Below are 25,312 nucleotides of genomic sequence, written 5' to 3' on the forward strand. Positions count from 1 at the left end.
GCATGTCTGTAAAGGGGAGACTCGTTGGTACCCGTAGAACCAATTTACATTCACATATCTGGAGGTCAGAGGTCAAGGGACCCCTTTGAAAATGACCATGACAGTTTTTCCTCGCCAAAATTTAGCATAAGTTTGAAGCGTTATTTAACCTCCTTCCTGACAAGCTAGTATGACATGGTTGGTACTGATGGATTACTGAGGTCTTCTAGGTTCATATAATAGTACCTTCACTCTAGTTTTAAAACTGAGCCTGCTATAACCTCCAAAATCGCAAGTTGTTTTAATGCGTTAAAGAAATTAGTGGCGTTAAAAAGAATTTGCGTTAACACATCATTATCGCATTAACTCTGACAGCCCTAGTTAATACGGATACAATTAGTCGACCAGCTAATTAATCGATAACTACTTTTGATAACTTTGGGTTGCTGGGGGATTGTGATTGTTTTTTTTTCACTAATCTTTTAGTTAGAGTTTATAACGCTAAAGACAACCCCCACAAATAGTTAACAGATGAAATAATTGTTAGTTGCAGCCCTACTTTCAGTGATGGTTAAGTGGATGAATGTATATCGGAGGTCAGTGTGGTGGGAGAGGGTGTGTCTCCATGGGTGACTAAAGTATATTTCGAGGCACCTCCCACATTCTCCCGTTTTCTAGGCCGTACAGATTCGAGGCCAGGCAGCAGACCTCAGCCCTAGCCCTGAAGTGAATTAAAATCCTAAATCACAATGTGGTCTGGCTGTTTATCTGGCTTCACGCAGTGATCTGTCATATCATTGCTCCAAAGGATCAACCTTTGGCTGAGAAAACATGTTCTCAGAGTCATAAAACAGGAGAAAAGTCTCAAATCTGAGCCACCACCTTATTTTTCATCATCATCACAATATTTTGACAGCTGTAATTAAGTCTTGCTCGTTTTCTAAATCTCCGATGGCTAATCCGTTTCAGCTTCTTAGTGTAATAAAGTAACATTTAGTGGACTGTTGTGTGACCCGCCAAACATATCTTCCCAAATCTGTCTTGTTTTGAACTCATGACACATATCCCTCCTTTTACTCTCATTGCTCAGGGATTGAGTCATACTGCAGCCCTTTTTCTACTGTGGCCTTTTACTCCGCGAGCTTCAGCTCCCATTCGTCAAGGACGGACCCAGAGCTCAGGCCCCATTAGATGGACAGACAGAGGGGAGTTTTGGGCAGCGTGCCAAAGAGCCCCCATGTTTAAGGAGCCAGGGGGTGCTGATTGACAACACCCAGCAGCCATGAGCAGGAGGTCGATGGGAAAGATGGGCAGGTCAGAGAGAGAGTTTGAGTTCTCGTGACTGCTGGGTTGGTGAGTGCACCCTGCAGCTGCAGCGCCAAAAAAAAAAAAAAAGACTTTCCACCCTCCGTTTCCCTCCCTAAATTTATTCCATGGACAAGCTGTGAGTGGAATTGGATAAATCGAAGCTGTGTTGAAGAAGTCGTGAAGGCAAACGCAGTAGCTGAAGGTGTCACTTGTGTTTATGTGAAGCTGTCATTAGTAGCACTTCTTATCTGCTCTGAGCTCACACTGTCATTATTTTAACTGCACAACGTCTCGTGGGACCCCCTCCCCGTTTCTTCCATGCCCCCCCCCAACACTCTGACAGATGATCCAAACAGCCCGGCGCTGCTGACTCGCTTTACTACGCAAGCATGTTACTCCAGCAGGTCACAGATAGGCTGCGAGCTTCCTCCGGTACAACTCCTCCGAAATGTCAAAGGTGAGCCGACTGTAGCCCGATGTGTACGCCAGCTTTCAACAGATGGTCGTATTGAGTTTCTACAAATTCAGAACCTTGAAGGACCTGAAACAGGATAATGACTTTCCAGAGATTTGAGAAATGAAATGAGAAACATCGGGGCGTAATTGTTAAGACAAACAAACAGTTTTTTGGGAGCAGCAGAAACAGATGTTCCAGCCAGCCACCGAAAGGCAGCGGGACGAAGCCGTACAGGCTGGAGAGACAGGCAGGGTGAGGAGCTCTGCTTCTTCTCTGAACATGGTTTGTTTTCTGTTAATGTAATGGAAATACAGACCTCGACTAAATATATGTCTGCGTTGTCAATATGATAAGGGAATGTAAACCAACAGCACACATGGTGCTTTGAGGAAAAAAAACACTGTCCAGGTGGGAAGAGTTGATGAGAATACCTCAAGATCAGATGGTCAGGAGCAGTTTGTGTGACACAGAAGGACACAGATGATTTTTACTGTAGGAAACTGTAGAATCAAGTCTTGTACGTAGCTGGTAGTTTTGATGAAAAGACCAAAAGACAGAAATACTTTGTCGGTCCCGAACCGTTTGAAGCACACTGTCAGTCTTTTTTATTCTTACAGTACTTTCTGTAGATGCCTTTTTATTACGTGCACCTAATCATTCGAAGGAGTGCTTCTTGTCTCGTGCAGCTATTAAGATATGTGCCTTTAACGTGATGCAGAACACCACGTGCATGAGAGAGAACAAAAAGTTCCCCAGGAGGGTTCGACGTGGCATTTTACACAATACTTCCCTCTCGCCAAAGACAACAAATTTTCCTCATAATTGTCGAGCAAATACACGATGAGACCCATTGTTCCGCAGCCTTGTCTCGTGTAGCGCTCCTCAGCCCTGGGGAAGATTTCAGGGAGTGAACTTCTGAACCGGACCCTTGCTGACAGCTCTCGCTGCAAAGTATTTTGGACATTCGAGGGGATTTTTTTTTTTCTTTTGCATCCTCAGCGTCTTCCTGTTTTCAAGATTCATTTCTTTTTCCCTTCCTGAAACTGACCCTACTAAATATGCCTGACTTAGTCCGCCGCCTCAGCGCGGGCCCCCAAGAGTTACAGTCTTTTCTTCTCGAAGCTGCGAGCGACCGCAGCATTCTATTTCAAATGTTGAACCAATAAGTCACATCTGACATGGGTTTTCTGCGAACCAGAATGTGTGCGCTGTTGAAAAGCCAGCGCGAGGATCAGCAAGACTATATTAAGGCAAAACTAGTGGCTGGCACTCCCCTCCGGCTGACAAACAGGCTACTTGTTTGAAGGGCTGTTTTTCTCCCAGATCAGAGTGTGAGGCAGTGCGGGTACTGCTGCCTGCCTCCGGGCCTGTGGTTGTGGGTGCCATTTTGGGCCTTCCCTGCTCCAAGATGTAGCCCCCTGGGGAGCAATGGAACCCCTTATTTATAAAAGATATTCAACGTGAGTGGAGAAATCTGGATAAAACATCTGGCTGGTCCAGCCTTCTGCATTGTTCTGGGAAGATTGTAGCAGACACGCGGCATACTGCGGGATGTATTTCTGCCTTGTGATGAATGAAAACACGTCTCTGGTTCGACTGAGTTTTATCACTTAAAATAAATCACTGTCATCTCTATGTGGTGCTCTCGCACAGTAGCAAACGTACACAGAGAACGCACCGAGTTAGTATACACCACGGTTTCTGTATTATCGCTGTGTTGTGCTGTTGTCATGAGGTCGTGTTTGTCTTGGCGCCATCAGAGCACTACGTCATCTGCCAAAAGCTCTTCTCACCCCCAAGGCTGCAGCAGCACCGAGCAGCCCGGACCCTAAATATGTTACAGAGGGTTTTTTTACGATTTGACCGAGAGCCAGAAGTGGAAACTTTAGACGGCGCTCGTGTTGACGTATCACCACCAAGTTTGTTTTGTGATCACTTGATTGCCGCACAACAAGCGCCGAGTGTTACAAGGCGAGACGGGTAAACATTTAGACAAACTAAATAAAGCATTTACACACTCTGTTTGGGACTGCATATTTATCTTTGGGTCTTCAAACTTGTACGTACAAGGGAGCTGGTTTGTTTGTTTGGGTTTTTGCAAGAGATTTGTGGAGTCGGTGAAGAAGACTAATTATATTTTAACCTTTTTTACATGTGTTTGTTTTTGTTCTGCCGGCTGGCTGTGGAGTTCAGCAACGCTTTCTGTCCCATAAATCCTCCCCCTGTGAATATACGGCCATCAATTTATCATCCCGAGAAATGAAAATAGTCTGTGTGTACTTTCCTTCTCACGCCTCTCAAGTGACAAACAAAGAAGAGGCAAACACCAAGAAAGCAACCCGGTTGAGTTTTATTCCTGCTTGGTTTTTAATACCAACATTGCAAAACTTCTTGTCAGTATCTATTTGGACGCCCTGTCATTTTGTTTTTGTTGCACATGTTTGAAATTACATTATTCAATATATGTTTTAGTTTGAAAGTGCTTTTGGTCGGCAGCCAGGGACCTATCAGGAGGAGACTGAACAGAAACTGTTGTCTGCGTCTTTGCCGCTTGTTGCCGTAGAGACCCGGGCAGTGATGGAATCCAGGAGAGCTGGGGAAGGACGAGAGACTGAGGGGAGAATGGGTGGGGGCAGCTGGATCAGATCACCGTAGTTCACAGCCCACACAACAGCATTTCAAAACACAGATAGTGTCTCGACTCCCCCAGAGAAGGTGGACATTTTCAAGGCGTTTGGCGAACTCGATCATTTTCCCCTCCCCTGCATCAACGTGTTTTCCCATCATCTCTCTAATCAAGGCTGATATCGAGGAATGTGAATCCGTGGCCTCCTCTGCTCCGGTGCCACGGCTGCACAATCCCAGCTCCCCTCTCGCCTGGCGTGATGAATCAGACTCTTGGCACATGTTGGAGATCAGTGTTAGAACGCACCCTGCGGGCAAGACGGCCCTCTTGTGCATTCCTCCTTTCCATCAGAATTACCTTTTCGTCGGAGCAGACGTTCCCCCGTGGGCTGAAAGGCCTGTGAAATCAGCTGGAAGGGCCCAGAGAGCTCCGACAATGGGGAAGGGTTGTTAGTTACATGCGCTTTTGCGAAAGGTCTCGAGGTGGCCCTGTATGGTGGCGATACCCGGGGATCTGTTTCCAGTGTCCGAGACCGCTATTGAGTTTCGCCCCTGTGGTTAATCCTGCTGTTCAGGACCTTGGGAAACAACCCGTACCTCCCCACCCTCCTGTCCCTCCCCCTCGCAGATTCCCAGGAAAAACAAGGCATTGCAGAACAATCTCCAATTAAGATGGGTCTTACATACTGTACCATTCAGTCCCCACTCTCTCGCCCCTCTGTCTCCATCTTCCTACCTCTCTCCTTTTCTCTCCCCTCTGTTTGTGTCCTCGGCCAACCAGCCTCGGGGCAGAATTAGCGCTGTCTCCCAGGTCCCGGCCCTGGCACTTTGGGAGGGTCGGGCTTTGGTGAACGGAGATGTTGGGGGGATGGGGGGGAGGTGGGGTGGATGTGTGTCCTTGGTAAACAGGGCTTTGTGGGATGTGACTGTCTGATCCCCGGGGGCCTCTCCTTTCATTCCTCCTCTCTTCTGATCCCACACCACGGCCATGTTGTCAGGGCTGCGGCGTCTCGTGGGTTCTGGGACCCGCTTGGCCCCGCCGTCACCCCGCACCTCCCGGACTGCTTACGCTCCTGCAGACACAGAGAGACAGCAGTGTCTGAAAAGCAGACCGTCCTTGAAGATGCATCTCATTTGTCTTCTGCAGTCGCACTCAGTTTCAATGATTTATTGTTATTGAGGAGACTTGCATTAACTTTCTGCAGGATGTCAGGTTCCAACAAGGGCAGTCGAAACCCTTCGATTGTCATTTCCTCATTGTAAAACAAAAAGGACTCTCTTCTCTTCCCTCCTAATTCCCTCATTTGATTCCAAATCATGTCTCTCTTTCTTTTTCTTCTCCTTCTCTCCTCTTCTTTAGCTCACTCCCCTTCTCTGAGTCTGTCCCACTTTTAATAACGTCTCAGTCTTTAATCAGACAGAGTTAGGCCATACCAGAGGCCCAGTGTTTCCACTCATTAGTTTCCTCTGTGGCCCCGGGCTGCCTCAGTGGGCTCCCCCAGACCAACAGAAGAAGCCCATAATGGTCCCCTAGAGTCTCTTCTCTCGGGAGGCTCTTCCCAATAATTTTTTGGGCCGAGCTGAATGCAGTTAGGCTGAATCATCCATCAGTTTTGGCAGACGTGGATGCGAGCGCAGCCATTATCTGTACGTCTATCTCCGAGCCAAGTCAAGAGGGAGGAGAAATGAGTCGGGGCTTGGCAACTTTTCACCTCTCAGTGAATGTTTCACCTCTTCTTACCCCCATCTCCTTTTTACTCCTCTCCCAGAGAGCTTTTCTTGCTATTTTCTCCCCCCCCCCCCATGCTTCTCATCTTCTTGTTTTGAATTTATCTCCCATCTCTTGTGTGTATGTGTGTGTGTGTCTCTTTCTGTGTGTCCGTCTCTCTCACTCTCTCTCTCTGTGGAGCTGAGGAATGTGTGTGCTGCAGCTCCTCTGTCCGTGAGATGTGGGGCGAGTGCAGACAGGTTTGGGGTATAGCATGTGAATCAGCTTCAGTGCACAGGTCAGATTAGACCATCATACCAGAAAAGACTTGCTCTTTCTCTCTTCCACCCCACTGCTCCCTCACCCTCAACGTCTTCATCTCCAACTCATTCAGTTCCGGGCGTTTGTTAAAATTCTTTCTCTTTCTGAAGATCTGATTTATTGGATTTATACCACTCTGGTGTTGATTGTCTCCCCCCCCTGTTATCCAGTCAGCGTTGGAGCTGCTTCACGATGTCTTCCGTTTGACTTTAATTCAGCTGTGCAGTCTTGTGAAGCGGAGAGGCCAGGCTCCCGCCTCAGTCAGCAGCACCAGTTGCGACCTGTTCTTCTCTCCAGGTCTTTGATGCTCCGCCGCGTTGCTTTTGTCCCTGTTTACCCAATATGACAGGGATATGGGCCAGCCCCACATGCGGGCAGATGGGGCTTTAAGTAGTTCCTGCAGAGGGGAGGCCAAAAAAGAGTGCAGGTGCTAACCGCTTCCCCCCACCCCCCCACCCCAGAACTCAAACCCCTTTCCTTTCCCTGAGGGCAGCCTGTCAGTGTGTTTATTTTCTCCTGTGTCATCACCAGGGATCCCTCTTGTCCGACCGGGGATGTATGGTGCTATTCCTGTGTCTGAGTTTTGTATTACTCCCAAGATGGATAAATAAAGGTGCTGCCTCTCAACAGTACGTCTCTACTATGGATTTCTCTGCATGACGAATAATCTACAAAAAAAAATATAAAAAGTCTGAATGAGGGACAGAAGCTGTCGAAAGAAGAAGACTGCTGTTTGTTCTTGCTTTCACACACTTAAGCCCGGTGTCAGTCAAACATTTCCCAAGACACACATGGGTCAGCCCCCCCACACCCAAAAAAATAGGAACTTTTTCCACTTGAACTCACTGACACTAACTTCATTTATTTTCATAAACTGTCCCTGTGTCTGTATATCAGCTTTCAACGGCGCAGAGTCTGTTTTGTATGCTGGATGTCTCTTCAATTTATAGCCGGTCGATCCCGCCGCGAGAATGGCCATGCATCTGCAATATAAGTGCAAAAAACAGAAGGGTAACACAAGATCAGATTTGGGATAGGAAGAGGAAGAGGAAATCTGGAATACAGGATTTTTTTTTTTACTTTAAGTAGTGTAGTCTGGAGTTTTGAAAGGGAGTGGGCTGGCCGCAGTCAACGTTGGACCAGAGGAGACTGCTCTCAGGCCGATCATTCGACGGGGACTTCCCCACTTCGCCCGTCTCGGCGTCTGCTCAGGAAGACTTGCCTTTCCATGCTGCCGGTGCTGCCAGCATCGGGACGACTCTCTGTGATGATGAGGGATACAAGATATCCTCTCAGTGTCTGTCTCCACTGAGGCGGCTTCATGGTGGCGGATGTGAGAGGAAAGCCAAACAGATAAGAAGCAGGAATGATGCCCCTGTGTTTCCTCGTCGAGCCAGATCGATGGGCCAGATAGGCAGCCGTGTGTGTGTGTTTACACAAGGACACCCAGTCAGAGCTGTAGCGCCCGACAGCTACGCCCACCGGGAGGAAGTAACTGGTTAAAGTAAGAAAGGTGGATGCAGAGCGAGAAGGAGTTACAGGATAGGCTCTGGTTTCTCATCGTACCGTGTGCCAAGGTGCCTGCGCTTGGCTGTGCGTTTTTATAGCGCTGTTGTTATTATTGTAATTATATATCATTATTCCGGCAGAGAGAGAAAGATAGTTTCCACCGATGACATGGGGGCAGCGTGCAGGGCATGTTGCAACTCGTGGGATGGAGAAATGCTAGCCTGCAAGATGTGGGTTTGATGTGCTTGAATGAGCATGCACACATTCAGACTGGAGCCTGAAATGCAGAGCGTACAGCACATACATAATGCTAATCCTAAAGTCCAAATTACAGATGGTTATTCAGTCAGAATCAAGCTGAAATTTGAACTATTGAGAAAGTAGCATGATTGTTACTAGGGCTGGGCGGTATGATGTAGGGATGCACTGATTCGACTTTTTCAGTCCCAACACTAACAGCGATACCTGGACTTTGAGTATCTACCGATGCCAGTGTTTAATTAATGAGCTGTAAGCAAGTGCCTTAGATCATTCTTTTATGTGTAAGGCAACATTGACTTAAACATTACTTTCCTAACTGTGTAAAACGAAATGTAACAAATAAATACATCGACATAAATTTGCTGAAATCGATATTTAATATTGGATTAATAAATCGTACACCAGTAACTTGGTAAAAAAATCTTCAAAATTATCAGGAATTACAATTCAAGTGTAAACCTTTTTAATGCAGCAACAAACTGCTCAAAACTTAAACAAGAATTAAAATGCCAGTATGTAATGTATGTAGTATTTAAGCATGGAATTGAATTGAATAGGTCGCCCCCGTTGTCACCGATACCAGATCCAGCTATGATATGATGTATACTGTCAAAACGATATAAAAATGTCTAGCGTATATATTTTTCTATATCGTTTCTATCGTAATATAGGCTAGGCCTATATTTATTTCTTTTTTTCTCTATAATTTCACTTCAAACTGTTATGTTCTTTTTGCACTTCTTAAAATGAGAAAGTACTTTTCATTTGTCAAGTATTTAATTCACACAGGAGTATGCAGAAATATGCTTTACCATGTGGTTATTTATTTATTAAATTACCAGAAAACATGCTATATCGTGATATATATCTTTATCCAGATATGAAATGACCTATATCACGATAGAAGACTTTGGCCGTATCGCCCAGCCTTGATTGTTACCAGTTTTTAGTGTTTCTTTGAAGCACTTTTACACTTGTTTTGTGTTGGATGTTTGTGTGTAAAAACAGTGAAGATGTGTGTGTGAGTGAAGCAGAGAGAGCTGGAGGTGACCTCTGGGGGCTGGTCCAGGGCCACCAGACACCCGCTGGTCCACCCTCTCTCTCTCTCTGCTCCCTGACCTTTGACCTCAGGATGAAAAGGGGGCGTGAGCCAGGAGCTGGGAGAGTTTATTATTTCCTGCCTCTTCTCTCCTCCTCCTCCTCTCAGGATGCTCTCAGAGAGAGACAGAGAGAATTAGTACATGGATAAAGCATTTGTGTCTCATTGGTGAAATCAAACATCCCACTAGCATCCCTCAGAACTCGTGCTGAAACAATTAGTCAATCAACAGAAAATCAATTGACAATACTCGTAATAGTTGGTGAAGCGTTCAGAACATTTGCTTGTTCCAGATTGTCAAATGTAAAGAATTGTTGCTTCTCTTCGTTTAATGTAATTCTTAGGGCTGTCAAAGTTAACGCCATAATAACGCGTTAACGCAAATTTGTTTTAATGCCACTAATTTCTTTAACGCACTAACGCAACTTGCGATATCGACCTTTCGGAGGCTGGCATCATATGTAACTACAAAACCTCAGGAATCCATCGGTACCAACCATGTCATACTAGCTTGTCAGGAAGGAGGCTAAATAACACTGCAAACTCATGCTAAATTTTGGCGAGGAAAAACTGGCATGGCCATCTTCAAAGGGGTCCCTTGACCTCTGACCACAAGATATGTGAATGAAAATGGGTTCTATGGGTACCCACGAGTCTCCCCTATACAGACATGCCCACTTTATGATAATCACATGCAGTTTGGAGCAAGTCATAGTCAAGTCAGCACACTGACACACTGACAGCTGTTGTTGCCTGTTGGGCTGCAGTTTGCCATGTTATGATTGGAGCATATTTTTAATGCTAAATGCAGTACCTGTGAGGGTTTCTGGATCAATATCTGTCATTGTTTTGTGTTGATAATTGATTTCCAATAATAAATATATACAATCATTTGCATAAAGCAGCATATTTGCCCACTCCCATGTTGATAAGAGGATTAAATACTTGACAAATCTCCCTGTTAAAGGTACTGTTTGTAACTTCTTACACTTACACTCTTATAAATCATTGCGGGTCGGTGTCCCATGCGCACTCGCGTGTGGCTACGCTGTTCCATCACAAACTACACGGAAGCACCAAAACCGCAAAGTTATACCTAATGAAGCCTGTCCTCCAAAACAGTGTCAACTCTTCCTGCTCCGGCCCCCCGACCACGGCCAGAAGACACAGGGGAGACCGTAGCCCTGGTCTCCAGGGCCGGAGTCTCTGCTGTACTTTGCTTCTCTGCCTGCCTGGTTGCCTTCACTCACACACCGCGCTTGTTCTCATTCGCTATCTCGCTCCACCTAAATAAATAGGTAAATAACTGCTGCAGCTCCTCCAGACCAACAGAGGTTTCCCGTGTCTTGTGAAGTGACGGGGCTCCAGAGCGAGTAACGTTATTGTCTCCAACCAAAACTCGGAGATCCCCTGTTCCTTCTGACAGCGGTCGGGAGGCTGAAGCAGGAAACATAGTATCAGCATTGATTCATTGAGAGACCTTCGTCTGGTCAGCTAACATTACTGCCAAGCAGCTGAAATATAGAGTGATACTGTGGTTTTAGCTGACGTGTGTCGCCTCACTGTTTTAAGCGATGCTCGTTCATGTCTATGTAGAGCGAGCACAAGGTTGACCGCGAGCAACAGGACGCTGACTTTCGTTGACTTAACGGCCACAGGTGTCGCTGTTAACAAGCATTTTCTGATTCTTACATAGAGTCCCTTTTAAAGTACATTTTGAACAGGTAAAAAATGTGTGATTAATTTCTGATTAATCGCGATTAACTATGGATGATCATGGGATTAATCACGATTAAATATTTTAATCAATTGACATCCGTAGTATTTGTAAATTGAATCTCCTTGACAAAACAGTAGTGATTTGAAGAGGTCACCTTCTAATCTTAAGTAATTGTGCCGGGCAACTTTCACCATTTCTTTACAGAAAAGTGATCAACAGATTAATGGAGATTAAATAATCACTCACTCAAAACTGTTACCTACAGGCACCGACTTGTCGTTCTCTAGCGGGACTGCAGCCCTGACAGGAGGCTAAACAAATTGACCCGCTTGAGCAGCGAGCAGATGAAACAATGTTTAGGTTGGAGAATGAGGGTTAGAAACCTGTTCAGCTTCACCAATCCCACCCAGACCCATCCTTTTAATTTGACCCACCCTTCAGCCCGGGTCGGCCCTTCCGCTAACGTCTTCGAGCCACCGAAGCGCCAGTGTGAATATCACAGCTGGACGGCCATTGTTCCTCCGGCCTCAGGCTCAAACCCTGGTAACCAACCAGGAACCCGGGATCAAAGCTCGCCCGGATTACTCTTAGAAAAAGGAGGAGGAGGTGCCACGGTCGGAGGGGGTCAGGTTGAAAAGGATAGAGGAATGCTCCTAATTACGTACCCTCCAGTGTGTCTGTGCCTGCACTTCAGGCTACAGTGAACCTATGAGGAAGCAACACAGTGTGACAAGAGAGTGATATTAAGAGCGAGGCGACAGTCTCTCCACGGCCACTCCATTAGCGGGAGATCTCAGTGGCCCACTGGGAGAGAGGCAGGGGGGCAGAGAGGCTGGACATTCCAGCCTCCGTGGAGACACTAAAGTGGGTGAGAACAGGGGTCAGAGGAGAGGGTGCGAGGTGGAGATCAAGGAGTGTGTAAAGAGGATATGTCGTGAAGATTAGAAGGATTGTCGTACGGGAACCTAATAGATTTTTTTCCCACTCAGATCCACCTCTGAAATCCTCCTCCAGCTTGTTTTATTTCTGTCTTCTTTTACTCATGGGGGTGTTGTCATGTTTCCATGCAGAGCTCTGGTTTGATGTGTGTTTTCTCTCCTCTGTGTGTTGCAGGTTTGCTGAACAGACGAGGGCGTGCGCGTGGGGCAACACGGCTGCTGGCAGGGGTCTAAGTGCACCATGGACAGTGGCCTAAGGGTCCTCCTGTCCACTCTGCTGTGTCTCAGCCAGTCCCTGCTTATCGGCTGCTCATGTAAGTTGTTGTCCTGCTTTCAGCTTTAAGACCCAGACGCACCAACCCGACATCAAAGAACAAGCGGCGCTGAAGGCCGATTTCGTCGCCTCACATCCCTTTTGTCTTGGCTAACGAGTTGCATTTGAACACACCGCAAAGACTACAGCCAATGGCCAGTTAGCACGTACTGTACGTTCTGCGCCCGCGTGAGAGGAAATAACTCTCCACACCAGCAGGCGGCGGTAGCCTATATCCGTCATTCAAAACCGGAAGACCGAGGACTACGGATATACAAGCCGTTATTGTGATACAAACATGAAACAAAGCGGCGTTTGTCTACCATTTTCACACCACTCTCACTCACCACTTAGCCTCATTCCAGATGTTCATGTCGTGAAAATATCCGTGTGTTATATATCACATGAGATGGAGATGAAAAATGAGAAGAGCCTTCTGTGTTTTTTCTCTTGAATTTACTCATTTGCTTGCTTTCCTCATTTCCGTTTCTCTTCTCGTGCACTGATTGGTTTAAGCTGAACAGCCAATCAGAGTGATTTCTCTCACCGACGAGCTCCGCCGCCGATTCAACACGCTGAATCGGCTGAAAAGCCGCCGACACGGGCAGACTAGAGCCGACGATAAGGGGCACACCGCAAAAACTAGGCAGGCGCTCACCGATGGCCCCAAACTGTCCGTCGGCTAACCGTCGGCCCGGTGTGTCGGGGCCATAACATGGTGGTGAAGAGGTGTGATCCCCTTTCAAAAAACTACTGTTTGCTTAAACCACAAGCCATTATTTCTATCATAACAGTAGAGTGAATGATTGTGTAATGTGTAAGGGGTCCCTCATAGTGTTGACAGCACACCAACTCTGCAGCTCTGAGCAGCTTTCATGCATGCTTTCATCAGTTTCTAGCAGCAACATGGCAGCTGTTTTTAAGCAAAAAGGAGGGTAAATATTGGACTTGCATTCATCAGGTGGCCGTAAACATGACTCTGTCTGTCTGGGTTGTGTTTTCCAGCTTGATGTAGAGTTTCCTGCTCCCAAGTGGCCAAAAAATTTAATTATTGCAGCTTTAAAGTGGTCATCTTGATCCTCTTTTTGGTTCTAAACATTTTGTTGCATAAAACTGTGTGTAGACTAGATTCACAACTAAAACCTCTTTGTACGCACAGAGACAGAGAAATAGGATTATTTTTGTCTGATTTATGAAGCTGTACATACACCTGATTCTGTTTTATAAATCTCAGTTATTGCGGAACTGGACGCATGTGTACGAGCCTCATTTCCACACAGTTAGCCATACATGGATGTAGAAACACTTTTAAACATCCATTTGCATCGATAATTGTGCCCACTGTCATTATGCACGGCTGTGGCTATTTGTAGCGTGCATACCAATAATTCATCATGTTTCTGCAAACCATCATTGCAGTGAATTCTCACTCAACATTATTATCAAACGATGATTCATTCGCTGCTCATATGTTGTAACCGACTTTACAAAGTGCTTCTCAATTCAGGATCAATTGAAACGATCATTAACAGAGATGATGACATTAATCACTCATAAATGGTTAAAAATGGAGTTTATAAATGCGCCTTTTGATTGACATTTTACAGAATGTTGCGTAGACTGCAAAAATTCTAACAATCAGTTAAATTGGCAAACAACACTAAAAACAATGTTACCCATCTCTCAACTTCTACTCAGTCTCCTCCTCATCACATCACCCGCAGCTATCTCCGCTAAAACCATGTGTTTATGCCTGGTCTGAAGTCTGCGTGAGGTACACACATTCTCACTACACAATGGGCTTCATGCAGCAACATTCTCTTAAATTTATCTCATATTTTATCTTAATTTTCTGTTAATAGAAAAACAAATAAGAGAAGTCAACTCCAGAAGCACCAAACATTCTTAACCATCCAAATCTGCTCTTACCCAGGTGTGCTGAATGCTGAATCCCACTTGATCATAAATTGGAGGCCTGTGGCCGATTATTTATTATTAGCATAGGGAACGCCCGTTAAACACTATATAAGGGCAGGTGTTGTGATGTGTGCAAATACTCTGGCACATGCCCAAGAATTGGAGAGATGTCACTAAAACAGGGCTGTAAGAAAAACTCTGGTGTTGCTGGTGTTGAAGGAAAATCAAAATGCATCGAAGAGGAGTAAGCCATTCAGAAGCTGAACACACACAATCTCATCCAAGGGGTTTTATAGTCTTAATTGATCAATGGACAACAGAATTTCTTTAGCCCACAAATTTAATAATCCAATCTTTATAATTACGCTAAAATATATAATAATCTAAATTTCATTATATGATATTTGTGCATTTTTTATGTATTTAAAACGTATATGTTTTCTTGCATTGGACAAACAATTTGTGGATTATGAAAACAAGATGTTTTTTTTTGCTCTTGACTTCCCGTAAAATGTTCTCTTAAAGCTACAGTGGGTAGAAATGGAGCAAATATGATTTCATTTCTATAAAATGTCACTATATCCTGACAGTAGTGCATGAGACAGGTAATTTGAAAACATGTGCCTCTGTGTCCTCTGGTGCTCCTAACGGCATCTGCAAGATTTCACAGAGCGGAGGAAAACAACCAATCAGAGCCGAGCTGGAGTCTGCCGTCCAGCTGCCTTCTCTGAGCAGCTGTCAATCACTCACAAACTCCGATCAAACGGTCAAACTAGGCGGTGCTTATCAAATATGAATCAATATTCTGTTACTGTAATGTCTAGTTCTCTCCTCAAATGTTTTCAGAAGCATCTTGTAGTGTACTGTTTAGCTGTAAAATGAGAAAGTTTGTGTCCCGGCAGCCATGTTGAGATCTGCTAAGGAAGTAGTCGTCCGTCAAGGGATTTTTTAAAGCCTGAAAACAGAGCCATGAGGAGGAGCAGAAGTCTCTCAGAACACTTGAATTACAATATGCTGAAAGGTTGTTGTGGAATTTTTGCCCAATGATGCCAAAAACCTTGTTGCCTACTGAAGCTTTAACTAAGAGTAGAGCACAAAAAAGAAAACATTGGTGAATCCCGTAAATCAACGGGTACTAACAAAATAAGAACAAATTGTAGATTACAAACAAACATGAGAGGAAATTTGTTCTTCCGGCACAAGGCCCATTCTTCCTTTATAAATACCAGTTTATGTGTGGAAAACGGCGTACACATGGTTTCTACATGTGGCCGCTGGTGGTAGGGAGGTCTATCCTGTCGTACACTAGAATGCTAAAGAAGCAGATGGCATGAAAAACATCACAACGGGCAAAACAAGGGCCGGGGCCTCCTGAAAGTCAAACTTACTCAGGACAAAGGATGAAGACGTCAGTTCTAGCCACATGGTTTTTACTCATAGTACAGTAGATCTTTTTTTAATTTGTTTGGCAAAACAACACAGCAAAAAGGGTCAGTTCACCCAAAATGCGTTACTTTTTTGTATTACCTATCTGCAGAACTTGGTTTTCTTTGAGCACCTCCATTGTATTGTTCTGGGTGGAGGCAAAAATATATCTGCTAACCTATCATCTATAACAAAATGACTGATTCAACATTCTGTCTCCTCCCCAGCTCAACATCCCTCTTTCCACTCTGAGCCGGCCTCCTTGGTCCAGAGTCAGGGCTCCGTTGCTCGTCTGCTCTGCTTAGTAAGTCCTCCATCAGCGGTGGTTTCCTGGCGCTTCAGAGGCCGCCCCCTGGACCAGGACACGCTCCCCGACGTGGAGCTCAACAGCGGCTCCCTCACCATCTCCTCCCTTAAGCCCGGCCATGTTGGCGTCTATCAGTGTGTGGCACGCTTAGATCATGGGCCGGCCATCGCCAGCCGCCACGCGCGTGTCGCCATAGCAGGTACGGATGCAGAGAATTGCCCTTCTGTGCATACTTCTACTCACTTCAAAGCAAAAAAGAGGAAGTTGCCTTGAGAAAAGGAAGGCCATTTTGTGAGTGTTGAACGCCTAGAAAGAATGCTTGTCCTCGGCTGCCTGCTGCTGAGTGGTGGAGGGGAAGGAAGCAGTAGGAGTTTTTGCTCGGGCACCCTTCCAAATGCCTCTTGACCGGTTTCCTTAATGAGCCTTGGGCTTTCCTGTGTAGTGTGTTATGTTCCTGCTGGGATGCTGCTTGCTGTTGGACACTACACTAAGGGGTCGGCCCTGATCTGGAACTGTATCAGACATGAATAGAATCACTCACTGAAACAATAAACAAACCCAGTGATCCAACACAAACAGCTCAACTCAAGTAGCGCTGTTCGCCTTCCTTCTTGACTGTGCTGATATTCGGCTCATATTAAAGGGGACGCATCATGAAAAACTCACTTTTTCAGTGCTTGTGCCCATACATTTGGGTATCTGGAGTGCCTACCAACCCACAAACTGTGAAATAAGACAATTTCTGTGGGCTGTCGAGATAAAAAAATTTGTGATTTAACAAGCCATTCAGATTTGGCTCCCCTTCATATGTCACACAAAGAGTGATCGAAGCAAAGAGACGAAACTCCGGTGTGTTTTCGACAACAGCTGCTGTTGTCATTTTGGACTGAAAACGCTTATTATATTTATAATAATTATCTTTCAACACAGGCCATTTTGGTAGAATTTGACAAAGGATAGAAATAATTTAGTTTCACTTTGTAGGCGTACGTTTTACTGGCATCCGGTAGTCTCTTTCAGTCCAAAATGGTGGAAGCATAGCTCTGCTGCTGGGCGCTGACGTTGCAATGGAACAAACAATTGACTTACACTTCTTGGTGATATGCATTCTTTGTGTCACAGACTGGCTCATTAGAATATTCCCCGTGACATCGCAGTGTAAACACAAATGTAATTAATAACATTAATTATGGCACTGTTCCATTTAGGTGGGCCAGGGCCCTGGTATTGTATTGTACATGTTGACATGGCTGTGACACTAAATAGAATGGGAAGATGTTTTCAATATACCGTCGTTTACCCTGCAATTACATGTCAAAATGGCTGCTGTGAAAAAGCCCTATATATCGCCCACAGCTTGAGAACTACCTTTGCAAAGATATATTTTTCAATCAGAGCAGACTGGGCTTTTTCGGGAGGGTGGCTTAAAGAGACAGGCAGTAAAATGGAGTGTTTCAGACAGAGGGTGAATACAGGGATATTCAGAGAGACAAAATAATGTTTTTTTTTAACATTAAAGCGTGTAAACATGTTCTAGTAGAAACCCAATATAAGTTAGTATGAACCTGGAAATGAGCATAATATGTCCTCTTTAATATGTCCAATATTCTGCACAGAAAGTGATTGCTGATCGAGTCTTCTTTTTCTCTCGTCTGCAGAAATATCAGAATATGAAGATGGCCGACGGCGGTCGTTATCGGTGCAGGAAGGCAGCTCTGTTCTCATAGAGTGTCCTCTACCATACAGCGTCCCTCCGGCCCTTCCTAGACTAAGAGTACGAGGGGAGCGGATAGAAGTGTCAACAGGTTTGTTTGAGACCAGCAAGTAAATGTGACAGGGCTTTTTTTCTTTGTACCTTGAATATAAAAACCTTTCACTAGAGGTTGGCGATTTGACTATATTAACTGTGAGACACTAGAAATTCAAAGATTTGCTATATTGTTAATGTTTCTGGTTATATTAGGCCATTGCAGGCAATGTTGAAACTCAGTGAGCAGGACTACTTGTGCATCAGCTTGATGACGTTGCTTGATTTATCAGGATTTTTTTTTCACAGAATTTAGCAACAACATTAATTTCCATTTGTGTTTGTTTTTTTGGTTATTTTATCTATAAATGGTTTCTCTGTTGATATTCCAGAAAATGTACTGCTTCTCAACATTTATACTATATTTGGCCAATATGTTAATATTTTGTATAACCAGTGATTACTGATATATTCGTGCAGATGTGCGTGCGTGCGGCTGAGGCAGACCATTAAATTAGCAAAATAAAAAACATCGCCTAAAAAAACCCAACCTGCCATGTACTCTGCCAATTTCCGATATCCAATATATTTGTTTAATCTTCTAACCCTAATTTATACCATATACTATTATATAAAATCACATTTACCATGCTCATGGTGTATCATACAATATCTTATATTGTGGAAGTTTCTCTGTGCTGTTACTGAAACTGTTTGTTTCCTTCTCTTTCCAGATGACTATTTAGTTCTCCCGTCTGGAAACCTGCAGATTATCTCTGCTTCAGACCAGCACCAGGGCATGTATAAATGTGGTGCATTCAACCCTGTTACCGGGGAAACCGTCATGCAGCCTCACGGTACAAAGCTGTCAGTGAAACGTAAGTCTGAAGACATTTAATTTACGATTCAGAAGTTCTTACATCTCAGCCTGCATGTTCTTTTTTTTACCCTTTATTTATTGATTTTATTTTATTGATTTTAATTAAACCATTGCATCATACAATATCAATTAATGAGACAAAGAGCATGCTGTAACATGATCATCATATGTAAATCCAAAAGCAATATTTGTATGTGAGGAAAAAAAAACATTAATAAATGAAATAAAAAATAAAAGAAGAAAAAAATAAAATAAAGTTATTATAATAATAATAATAATAATAATGGTAAATGATTAAGTGAGTGGAAAATAAATTTAAATTAATTAAAATAATAATCATGATCATAAAGAAAGAAATGCATAATATTGTTATAAAATAAGTACTAATAAATGAATAGGTAGATGAGAACTGATTGCAAGACAGTAATGGAGAGGAGTATCAGCTGTATGTTCTGTTATTGTCAGCTAACGTGGTTCATTTTTGTTATTTGTTCAGATTCAGACTCCTCCCCCCCAGTGCGGATAGTTTACCCCACCGCCCCGAGGACTGTTTTGGTGCAGCAGTCCCAGCCGCTGACGTTGGAGTGTATTGTGTCTGGTAGTTCAGCACCAGCAGCTAGATGGTTTAAGAACGGTCAGGAGGTCACACCGGGGCCTTCTCACCCACGGCAGCACAACAACCTGGCCTTTGTAGCGGTGGCGAGGAGTGATGAAGGGCGTTACACCTGTGCTGCTGAGACCAAGCAGGGGACTGTGATGAGCGCCAACTACACTGTGAATGTTCTCGGTAAGAAAAACACAAAAAAGGGTGTTGTCGGTGTGGGGATTGTTTGCAGCATGGTGATGTTAATCTTCCTCTCCTCCACAGAGCCTGTGTCTATCGCGGAGGGCCTGACCGACCAGCTCGTCTCTCCCGGCTCCTCCGCTCGTTTCACCTGCGTAGCGACAGGAAACCCTTCACCAAACGTCACCTGGCTGTTCAACGCTGACCCCGTCATCCCATCGCGGCGCTTTCAGATCTCTGGATCCTCGCTGGTTATTACAGACGTGACGCCACAGGACAAGGGCGTGTTTCAGTGTCTTCTGGACAACGGGATCGGCTCGGCACAGTCGTGTGGGATCCTCACGACACAATCAGGTATGCATCAGTCATCTTAAACTAATTTGTTGCTTGGCTTTAATATGGAGCTATCTGGACTCAGCTTGTTAGCTCCGCCAAGGCCGAAGGCCTAGGAAGGAGGTTATGTTTTCACCGGCGTTGGTTTGTGGTTTGTTGGTTTGTCCGTTTGGAGGATTACTCCAAAAGTCCGTGATGGATTTGAATACATTTTTTGGAGGGGTTCGGATGTGGCACAATGAACAATCCATTCGATTATGGTGGCGATCAGTATCATGATCCGGCTTTGGGAATTTTTTGTAATCTGTGCATTAACACCACAGGCTTTAAGACATGCGCAGTGTAACTGATAACGCGTTCATGACGAGTCACCCAGCTCTCTCCTTCTGCCAGCTTTCCTCAGCAGCGACGTACATGAAACTTGCCTTGGCGGAGGTCTGCGCTCTCCAAGTTCACTTCTAGTATTAGTAATAAATTGACCTTTTTAACCCATTGAGTGCCTTCAAGAGCAGGCAACAAATAATGAATCATCCAAGACTGTGCCCATTTTAGTGGGTTAGGAGTTATTTTCATTGTTGATTAAACTGTCCAAAGTGTTTTTATTATGCCTACGTTACGTGCGGCCCATTCTCGTTATGAGAATAATTGGATTTTGGTGGTCAAAGGTCAAAGTCACTGTGACCTCTCGTCCATCCCATTCTCGTGAACCCGATATCTCAGGAACACCTTGAGGGAATTTCTTCAAATTTGGCACAAACATCCACTTGGATGCACTCCAGGACGTACGGATGAGATTTTGGTGGTCAAAGGTCAAAGTCACTGTGACCTCACAAAGCACGTTTTTCGCCATAACTCAAGAATTCATATGCCAATTATGACAATTTTACACAAATGTCTAGTGATGACATTTTAGACAGACATTCATATGAACTGCTACGTAACTGGTTGGCGAGGTGGTATTTCTAGTATTATACAATTAATCAGTTAGTCTATAAAATGTCGGAAAAAATGAAGGATGTCAGTGAGATATTCTAATTACAATGATTTAAAACACAGAAAATGTGCAACTCCTCACATTTCAGCTGCTGAAACCAGAGAATATTTGGCTTTTTTTTGTTTGATAAATTAGTTAAACGATGATCAAAATTGTTGTTGATTCATTTTCAAGTAAGTCAGTCCCACTGTTCCCAACATTCCCCTTTCAATTTCCACCTGAAGCAACAAAAAACTGGTTCTAGCGCCTCATTGCCGCTGTGCTGTAAGATCATGACTAACCTAACAACACGAGTTTGCACGCTGACGCCAGAGTCCTCGCAGAGCTCCGAGAGTTTACGGATACAAAAGGGAGCATTTTAGAGAAATGCCACTTAGCTGTAAATTGTTTCAAAAATAGTTGCCAGCGTTGGAAAGGGTTAAGGCATCTCACCAAGCGGGATCTCCGTGGGCCTGCGCATACAGTATCTACGGGGAGTATATGCTCTTTGAGTGTGAATGTTTGTGTGTGTGTGTGTGTGTGTGTGTGTGTGTGTGTGTGTGTGTGTGTGTGCGTTTCTGAGGGCTGGTAGGAGAGGCTTAGCCAAGGCCGCCCTCCTCCTGAGCCTTGAACTGAGCTTGAGCGTGAGAGTGAGCTTTGTGCACACTGTCGGGGATAAGCCCCCGGACACTGGAATGTAAGGAGTAGCCGTGGAGGGTTATGACGAGGACCAGACCACCCAGCTGTCAACATCATACACAACTGCCTTTTATTTATTAACACATCACAACGATCCCCCCCCTCCTCCTCCTCCACAACCACTCTCCCCCTCTCCTCCCCTCTCCTCCCTCCCCAGCCGCTCGCTCTACGCCAGGGCCCCACTCCGGCTCAGGCGGGTTCACTGCAAAACATTTGTACAGACTACAGGAAAGAAGAATGAGATTTGATATCTTTTGCTGCAGACACATACACAGAACCGAATATGAAGCTGATAAGCAGAGAGGTAAACACTCTGTTTTTAGGTACCAGGCGCAGGAGCTTCTAAGTAAACAGTATCATTGATGTGGGTAGTCTGTTATTATTAGTAATTCATCACAGAGAGCAATCTGAAATATGTTTGGGTTTTCTGTTTGGTACCGTTGTTTCCGTCACCATGACAACTCCCTGCTCTCATCCGTTAAGTGGGATGCACCACAGGGAGGGATGTGGTGTCCTTATCCTCCCTGCTCCCACATGTCACAGCCAGCAGTCCTGCTACAGCCACAACAAATGGTTATTTCAACACTTGATTGACAGAAAATTGGAATAATCCATTAATATGTTATTAATGAGCAAAAACACCACCATACATTGATTTCCTGTCTTTTCCTTGTTTTATGTGTCATTGTTCATTCAATATTTTGGGGTTTTGGTCGGCTGGTCTGACAAAATAAGCAATTTGAAGACAGCACCTTGGACTTTTTAAACTAATTTTTTTGACATTTTCCAAACCAAATGATTAACTGTTAAGATGTGATTTAACCGAAAAATTGTCCATGAAAATAATCACTGTTTGCAGCCTTAACGACAACTGCCCCCTCCTCACCACATCAGGAAAGAGCTATTGTGACATCCATGCAGTCAGTCAGCAACAGTGATTAATTGCATGATTGTCCATAGTTAATCACGATTAATCACAAATTAATCGCACTTTTTTTATCTGTTCAAAATGTATCTTAAAGGGAGATTTGTCAAGAATTTAACACTCTTATCAACATGGGAGTGGGCAAAAATGCTGCTTTATGCAAATGTATTTATTATTGGAAATAATTAACAACACAAAACAATGACAAATATTGTCCAGAAACCCTCACAGGTACTGCATTTAGCATAAAAAAATATGTTCAAATCATAACATGGCAAACTGCAGCCAAACAGGCAACAACAGCTGTCAGTGTGTCAGTGTGCTGACTTGACTATGACTTGCCCTAAACTGCATGTGATTATCATAAAGTGGGCATGTCTGTAAAGGGGAGACTCATGGGTTCCCATAGAACCCATTTACATATCTGGAGGTCAGAGGTCAAGGGACCCCTTTGAAAATGGACATGACAGTTTGTCCTCGCCACAATTAAATTTATAAATAAATACATTTTGAGCGTTATTTAGCTTTGAAACTGTTAATGCGTTAAAGAAACAAATTTGCGTTAACGTGTTATTATCGGCATAGAAAAAAAATGTATTCGCATGTCCTCCAATAATCCGAGCTCTGTCCAAACTGAGGCTCTCGTCTCTGCTGGTAATCCCTCGTGATGTACCATCACATTTTCTCCCAAGTGTTCATCTCTAATGGACTGACCTTTTTCTGGGAAGGACCTGGCAGCATCTCTCTGTCCAGGTCTAGCAGCACTCACTCAAGATGTATCACTCCTCTCCACGAGGACGGTGAGAACGCCGTGGCCTTAACTGCCTCCTCCTGTATCTGTGTGTGTGTGAGGAGGAGGAGCCTCGGCTGTGGTGACGCTGTGAGTCAGAGCTGTGGCGAGGGCAGAGGGAGGGAGCGAGCAGCAGAGTGTGTTGGACTGGCTGTAGTGCTGGGGTCTGATTCTCTCCGGTATTTTAATGGTTGGCGTGTGGAATGTGTGGCAGCTGGCAGCAGTACCAGGATCAGGTCTACTGTTACCAGCTTCAGGCCTGTTTGTTTTACAAAGTGAACCGATGCTGCGCACAAAACAGCCCGAGACTGGACCCAGGGCCCTGCGATGTGCCCCTGTGGCAAGCCTCGCTGCTCTAACCTCCTTACTCACTTGTTTAGGTTTTAATATTCAATTATGGAGCTCTTTGACCTAGGTGGAGCGGCTCAGAGTCGAGCGGCCCCTGCTCTCAGTGTCCGCCAAATGTCTGTGAAAAATTCCACCCGGGCTCTGCCAGACCGGTGTCAGCCGTAATAAGGCTCCCAGCTTGCATGATTCGCCCAGGTGGACCGCTCTGGCTCTGACCAGGATTTAATGAAAAGAACAAACAAAGCGTGATTATGTAGTGCTGCAGAGGGCCAGCTTTTTCTTGTTATTTTATGTAGATTAAAAGGCTCGTTCCAAATGTAAAACTTTCCAGCACTGATTGTCCTCTGTGGACATGCAGGGCCGCCTCGGTTAGTCACTGGCTGAGGAACTTTGGTGCCATTGCTTCAGCTTTTATTATATCCAAAACTCCTAAAAAATCCTAAATATTCACTATTAAAAAGGCTAATAAAAATATACCACTACATACAGTTATCTTGTGCAGGAGATACTGTAAGTTAATTAGAATGTTTTTTATCTTGCAATGTTTATATATGATTGATCAGTTACATTTGGGAATGCAACAATATATTGTGGTGCAAAAATGTGACAATGTGCATTTTAGTGTTGAAAAATGACTGTAAGAAAGGCAATATATTGCACATTTTTAAATCTAATTTTAGGAAAATGTTAGTTAAAGAACACAACACCATATGCATAAAATCTGAGTAAAAAAAGTTGACTTTTTATGCAATCAGAACAGTGGGATGTGTATTTGCATTTATCACAGTCCCTATAATTAAAAATCAACAGTGTTTTTTAGAATCTCTACAGTAACAGAAAACATAATATGGCGATACTCAAGTGTATCAATATTTTCTTACACCCCTAGTTAAAAGATAAAAGAAAGAACTACAACAGTCAAGAAACATAAATGAAATTGAAAAATATATAAATGAAAATATGAAAATAATATACACATTGTGACTGATGTGGAGACAAGCAATGTGATTGCATTTCATAGATGGTTGCTGGACAGCAGATCTCGGATCAGCTCTGACTGCTTGTTTTCCTCCGGTCTGTGAAATCTTGCAGATGCTGTTAGGAGCACCGGACGATAAAGAGGCACATGTTTTTTTTTTCAGGTTACCTGTTTCATGTTCTACTGACAGGATATAGTGACCATTTTATAAAAGTAACTTTTTTTAATCATATTTGCTCCAATATCGCCTACTTCAGCTTTAACGCTTTATTATCACGTTAACTTTGACAGCCCTAATTTGTATTTGTCAGTTTGGTGATGACCTGGTGAAACCTGCAACAATGTTTTGCACATTTTCCAACAGAGGAAGAATAATCAAAGGAATTATGTCACCCTTTGTTTTTATTCCAGCTTTGTTAAAAGTACTATGTATCTGACTGAACTGTAATCTGACTCCAGATACATTTGAATCATCTTTGATTTCTGTCTCTGTCAGATCCACAGCTGGGCTCCACTGCTGGTGTGCTGCTGGAGGCTTCGCCGTCGCTCCACGAGCGCTTCCTGACTGAAGACGACGGCGACGCGGTTGACCTGCCGGCCGACAGGAGCGCTGACCGTCCTACTCCGGAGGCGCCGATCATCATCAGCCCGCCTCAGACTCACAAGCCTGATTTGTACGACCTCGAGTGGAGGTCCGGGCGCGACGGAGGGAGTCAAATCAACGCCTATTTTGTCAAATACCGTAAGGTGAGGGGAGAAAATACAGGCTGCCATGTTTCACTTCTTTCTTGCCATTGTCAAAAAAATATCAGATTTTATTTTTACCACAAAAACACAAAGTGTTAAAGCGAATGTGATTTGTTCATTAAATAAAGAAGAAAGGTCCAGGACCTGAACTGACTGAAAGGTTGGTTATTTCCTGTTTAAAAGCCTGTGTCTGCTTCAGTAATAAGCTCACTCTGACTAT

The 25,312-nt window shown here is 44.3% G+C and overlaps 1 protein-coding gene across 1 annotated transcript in view; it reads left to right on the forward strand.

Moving 5' to 3' along the window:
• cdon (cell adhesion associated, oncogene regulated) overlaps window positions 1-25,312 on the forward strand; it is a 45,310-nt gene that overhangs the window by 3,926 nt on the left and 16,072 nt on the right. The window contains exons 2-8 of the mRNA XM_037775803.1: window positions 12,101-12,239; window positions 15,808-16,086; window positions 17,546-17,692; window positions 18,369-18,512; window positions 19,011-19,301; window positions 19,383-19,652; window positions 24,842-25,092. Of these exons, the coding sequence (XP_037631731.1) occupies window positions 12,167-12,239; window positions 15,808-16,086; window positions 17,546-17,692; window positions 18,369-18,512; window positions 19,011-19,301; window positions 19,383-19,652; window positions 24,842-25,092 (1,455 nt within the window). The 5' untranslated portion in view covers window positions 12,101-12,166. The remainder of the gene's footprint in view (window positions 1-12,100; window positions 12,240-15,807; window positions 16,087-17,545; window positions 17,693-18,368; window positions 18,513-19,010; window positions 19,302-19,382; window positions 19,653-24,841; window positions 25,093-25,312) is intronic.

The sequence above is a fragment of the Sebastes umbrosus genome, chromosome 7, assembly GCF_015220745.1.
Source record: "Sebastes umbrosus isolate fSebUmb1 chromosome 7, fSebUmb1.pri, whole genome shotgun sequence".
Lineage (NCBI taxonomy): Eukaryota > Metazoa > Chordata > Actinopteri > Perciformes > Sebastidae > Sebastes > Sebastes umbrosus.